Source organism: Hylobates moloch, unplaced genomic scaffold, assembly GCF_009828535.3.
Source record: "Hylobates moloch isolate HMO894 unplaced genomic scaffold, HMol_V3 SCAFFOLD_3, whole genome shotgun sequence".
Lineage (NCBI taxonomy): Eukaryota > Metazoa > Chordata > Mammalia > Primates > Hylobatidae > Hylobates > Hylobates moloch.
In genome coordinates, this window is record NW_026652278.1 from 10,327,057 (window position 1) to 10,332,382 (window position 5,326).

The following is a 5,326-nucleotide window of genomic DNA, read 5'->3' on the forward strand; positions in this document are numbered from 1 at the left end:
GGCAATCGCTTAAATGGCGAGGCCTGCCTCCCAGTCTTTGTCTTTCTCCGCGCGGACTCTGGAGCTGGATTCCAGCCGGGGTGCGCCCCTGCCCGCGCGACGATTCTGGGCGAAGGAAGGAGAGTGGGCGGGCAGCTCCAGCCACGTGCAGTCTGGGCGGCGCCAAGGTCCCGACCTTTAACCCCTGACCCCGGTCCCACCCTCCACGTGGAGCGAGCCAGACTTATGCAGACGGACTCGTGCAAGTCTTTCCACCGAAAAACCTGAAAACCTTCCGTGCGGGCAACCAATCCATGCCGGGCAACCAATCCCACCAAAGTTAGCAAAGATGTTTAAAATGTTTTATTTTTTTCTTTTTAAAAATATTTACAGATCTGAACTCTTCCCTTTTCGTCCCTACCCATCCTCGGGATGAGGGAAACGAAAAGAAGCAATTTGGTAATTGTCCAAAGCCTCTGAGGGCCTGGCTTGGCCGAGCGTGTATGCATGTACATATATATAGGTGTATATATGGGGGAGGAGTGTACCTGGTTTTGTAGGTGTTTTCCTGATTTTTTTCCCTACCAACCACAGCCTGTCTGGCCAAAACTCCCTTTCCCACCACCACCCGAGAACATCCCACTCCGAATGGTTTTCAAAGCGTACTGGTTCGGTCTAGGTAGAAAGCAGGCTCTCTGACTTAGGGAATGCCGATAAATACCCGAAATAATCAAAACAAAAAGTAGGGCAGAGGCCATAAATAAGAGCTAATGAATACACATGGTGTATTTCTTCATATTTCTGGAAACACGCCGCCTTGCTCCGGAGCCCTGCTTACAGTACAGTCCGCGCCCGGCTCTGCGGGCAGCTGGAGGCGGCCTAGGGCGCAGGCGGGCGACGCAGGGCGGCGGGCCGGTCAGTAGTCGAGCTTGTTGTAGAGGTTGTAGAGAGGTAAGGCCGAGAGGTTGCTGCCGGGGTAGTAGAGCGGCGCGGGAAAGGCGAGCGAGCGCGGCACCGGCACGCGCAACAGCGAACTGTCCCGGAACACCAGCGGCATGCCCACCAGAGTCTGCGCCGACGCGTGCGCCATGTTGGCCGCCTCCAGCTCAGCCGAGAGCTGCCGCTTCCACTTGTTGCGGCGGTTCTGGAACCAAGTCTTGACCTGGGTCTCCGTGAGCTGCAGGCTGGAGGCGAGGCAGGCGCGCTCCGAGCTGCTCAGGTAGCGCTTCATGTCGAAGGTGGACTCGAGCTGGTACACCTGGCTGCGCGAAAAGACGGTGCGCGTCTTCTTCTTGGCCGCGCCCGCCTGCCGCTCAGCGCCGCCGTCCCGCGGCCGCTCGGACCCCGGCGAGGGCGAGCCCGCGGGCAGGAGCCTCTCTTTCTCTTCTTTAAAGTCCGAGTGCGAAGGAGAGAGGAAAGGCGTGCGCTCCGAGCCGCCCGGGCCCGAGCCTCCGCTGCCCTTGGGGGTACCTGAGGAGCGAGAGCAAACAGAAAGGCCATGGAGTTGGTTGGGGAGCCTCCGAGACCGCCAGCTCTCCCTGGGACCATGCGGTTGGCAAGCGCCTGCAGCCTTGGTCCCACCTTACCAATCCCCTCCTCTTACCCTTCTCACTGGCCCCCCAAACCCAGCACCCCGTCCCTTAAAAGCGACAAGAGAGGGACCCAGCTACTTGGAGTATGGGGTCTCTGTGCTCCCACCTTTATGAACGGGCCAGGGGAAACAGGGAGAGGAGGTCTGGAGGGGGAAACATTAGCATGGTTTTAAAAGGCGAATTTGCCTGGTAGTAACTGAGCTGGAAGAGTTCCTCAAGCTTTATAGGGTGGCATCATTTCACAGGCTGTTTGTTTGGAAATCACGCTAAGGACTAACGCAGGGCTCCCCTTGGTCAAATGTTGTAAAGAGGAACCGTCTCTGAAATGCACCATTGTCAATCATCTTGGAGTGCTAATCATTCCAAGGAGGAGAGAGAGAGAAAGGCAGAGATACGGAGCGAGTGAGGAAGAAGACTCGGAAAGAGATTACGGTGGAGACAGACTGCCCAGACCCGACTTGCAGATCTCCACCTCGTGTCCGGAAAGAAAGTACCAGATGTGCAAAGTGATTGAGGAGAGCCGGGTGTAAGGCCGGCCGCGTGTCCCTCTCGCTGTGGTCCACTCTCTTAACAACTCAGCCTTCCCCAAGAAGCCCAAGCCCGCATGGGTCTGTGTTCGCCTCCTCCCAAGGGCCCACCGGGCGGAGGAGGCACCACAGTGCGCGCCCTTCTCCCCGCGGTCCCGAACCCCAGGCTGCCGCAGCTCTGGCCAGAGGGGGCCCGGCGCGGGAGTCTTGGCGGGGCGCTCAGCCTCCCTTCCCTCGCGCTCGCTCGCTGCCACACTGGCGACGTGCGATCCTTACCCAGGCAAGGAAAAGGGATGGGGGGATGGTGCTTGGGGCCCTGCTCCTTAGGGCCGTGCGGATCTGGGCAGAAGCAGGCGGGCGCCTTCCAGCCGTCATCCGGCTCCTCCTCCTCCGAGGACACGGACAGGCTGCGCTTCCTGGCTGGCCAGCCGACGGGCTCCCGCGATGCCTCCGAGGGGCCCCCGCCCAGGATGGACTGGATGGTGAAGCTGGAGACACCACCGGCCGCCGGACACCCCTTGCCCACATCTTCTTTGCTGCCCATCCTGGGTTCATAAGAAATCGGAGGAAACCAAGAACTCCCTTTAGAGACGATCTGGGTGATCTGGGTGGAAGGTGGTGCAGCAGGCAGGCAACGGGGAGGGGCGGGGAGGGAATCTAGGGGGAGGGGGCGCCGCGCCTGGTGAGGCGTCCCTTCCGTGCCAGGGACACTCGGGCACCGGACGGCTGCGCGGGGGTTCCTGCCCGCCTGGCTCTGGGTGCGCCCGCCCAGCACCGGTGCAAATGCCCCTTCCTTGCCCGCCAGCTCGCCGGGTCTCCGGCGGCGCGGAGGCGGCGCGGCCTCATTTGCATAGAGGTTACCCGAACGCGGCCAATCGCAGCGCCGCCGAGCGGCCCCGGAAAATTTCAAAACGCTCCGGCCAGGCACACAGCGCCAGCGCGCCCCCAGAGCGCGCCGAGGGCCCGACGGGCATCAGCGGCGTCTAACCACGGGCAGCCAGGGCTGAAAGCAGCTGCAAATTCTAGCCCGGGTGCCTGGCGGCTGCGGCGACTCCAACTCCTTGGACCCCTTGGACCCCTCTCTCCAGAGGCAGGGGCGGTGCGGGACTCGGAGCTGGAGTGGCTCGACGCCTCCGCAGGCGACGGGTCTCCGCGCCTCCTAGGGGCTTGTACAGGCTGCTCCACGATCCTCCCCCAGCCCTCCACCCCTTCTAGCCCCAGTGGGCGGGCAGAGCCAGCACTCCTGGGACCGTGGCGCCCTGCGTGGGGGTGAGGTGGGTTAGGAGCAGGCGTCTCCAGGCGGACGCTCGTCCTCTCCAGCATGGCCAGGAGCCTTGGGAGCAGACAGTCCCCTTCCCTGTCTGCAGACCTCATCCCTGTCACAGGTCCTACGGACCTACAGAATCTTTAGCGGGAGGGTGGAAGCCCTAAGACCTCTAGTCAAGAGATCTGGGTTCAAATCCCGGCACAACTATTTACACACTGCGTGAACTTGCACAACTCGTACCGATTAAAGCCTCTCTGCCCTCATAGTTGAAAATAACTTCTCGGATTGCCTCAGGTAGGGGTTAAAAGCCTCGAAACACTAGCAGCGCATAGTAGGTACTCCATAAACCTGGCCGGGTAGCCCATGGCCCACCCGTGTTTTAAGCGAATCTGTGTTTTTGTTTTGTAAATATTGAAGGTTTCCGAACTGCTGCAGAAATAGATGCTTTGCTCCCAGGAAGAAGATAAGGAGCTGGTGACAGGACTCGGTTTTAGAGTTCTGCAGACTCGACTCAAATCTCGGCTGGGTGATCTTGGGGAAGATATTTGGAAATTCTGAGGCTCGGTTTCTTTATTCCTAAAATTGGAGGAAGCAGTGCCTCCCTCGCAGAGGCTGTTGTGAGGTCAAACTACCCAGCACCGAGCCTGGCACACCGTGGTGCTCAGTAAATAGTGATTCCCTCTGTGTTCTCATAGCCCCCTTCTGTGCCCTGGCTCTCGCCCCTTTAATTCCTAGATCAGCTGTTACCCGAGCGAGAATTAGCCCAGCCAAGCAAAGCGGTTTGGGGCCACAGTCGTCTGCACAAGCTTCCTGGAAACTGAAGTGAGGCAAGGCCCGAAGTGCTCAGGCAACCCCGCCCCCTCAAGCTGTGGCCTCTGGACCTCTTGGCCAAGAGATTCCGGAAGCCCTGTCTTTAGGGTGCCCCCCAAGTGCAGCCAAGGGTGAGTGGAGGCTCTAGAATCAGTCCCCACAAATGTCCAGACGCTGCACCATGACGGTGCAGTTCCTTCCTCGCCTGCGCCGCGCCCAGGTTATTAAGTAAAGCGCTTATAATATCATTAGCCGCGGTGAGTTACCGACTGCGGCCCTGCCCGTGGCAGAACTCTCCCTACTTAACTCCTCGAAGGGCTCGTTAATGGGCTAATTGATTAGGAGTCGGCCGCGCAGCCGGGGCAGAGGCAGGCGAGGAGGCGGGGGCCAGGGGTTGCGCGCCGCGGCCCGGGAGGCCAGCGAGGGGCAGGTGCCGGCCTCCGTCACCGCATTAACCTCTTCAGGGCTCGGCGGCAGGGTCGAGACACATTACAAATGGTCAGCTTTAATCATGGTGTCAGCTCATTAACCCGGAAGGACCTGGCGCTGAAATACAATTTGTGCGTTCTCCTCTGCGCCGCGGCGGCGCAGGCTCCCGGGCCACGTCGCAGGGGGTCCCGCGTACTCCCGCGCTGTTGGGGGGCACACGGGAGGTTCAGCGAAAGAATCGTCCGATTCTCACTAACCATCCGCTTCTCGCAGACATCCTGAGCTAGGCGCTGACTCTGGAGTCAGGGTCAAGGCAGCCCCGAGGGGAACTGCCCAGCTAACTCGGGGAGCAGTGCCAGCCACCCCGCTGGGGAAGAAAGCTGGGGGCAGGTAGGGAGAGTTGGTCGAAGCTTCTTGAACTGTAAATACTTCGTGCCGGGAACATGCTGGAAGCTCCCCATCATTCTTCGCTTTAATCCTGATGGCAAACAAGTGACACAGATCTATTCACTCAATGTACAGGCCGGGAAACTGAGGCTTAAGAAAACAAGAGACTAGCCCAGGCAGAGAAAGCAAGACTCGTGCTCAAGTTGTTCCACTGCCAATACATTGCATTTGGGAGGAGGGAGAGAGGAGCAGACACTGGCATTGAGCTTGGAGGATGGCTGCGGGGGAGACTGTGAGGATCCTGCTGACTCTGGATGGCGGGGGCGGGTATATGG

At 59.8% G+C, this 5,326-nt stretch overlaps 1 protein-coding gene across 1 annotated transcript; it reads right to left on the bottom strand.

Moving 5' to 3' along the window:
- Positions 1–327: 327 nt before the first annotated feature.
- Positions 328–2,885, bottom strand: HMX2 (H6 family homeobox 2). The gene is made up of 2 exons (XM_032175845.2): positions 2,375–2,885; positions 328–1,449 (listed from the first exon to the last, which is right to left on the bottom strand). The coding sequence occupies exons 1-2, from the start codon at positions 2,640–2,642 to the stop codon at positions 896–898; spliced, it is 822 nt and encodes a 273-aa protein (XP_032031736.1). The 5' UTR covers positions 2,643–2,885; the 3' UTR covers positions 328–895.
- Positions 2,886–5,326: the final 2,441 nt, after the last annotated feature.

Excerpts from the sequence above, each read along its gene's own strand:
- HMX2 (XM_032175845.2), bottom strand. The coding sequence starts at position 2,642 with ATGGGCAGCAAAGAAGATGTGGGCAAGGGGTGTCCGGCGGCCGGTGGT. Across the intron at positions 1,450-2,374 it reads CATCCCTTTTCCTTGCCTGG|GTACCCCCAAGGGCAGCGGA; the intron begins GTAAGGATCGCA and ends CTCGCTCCTCAG.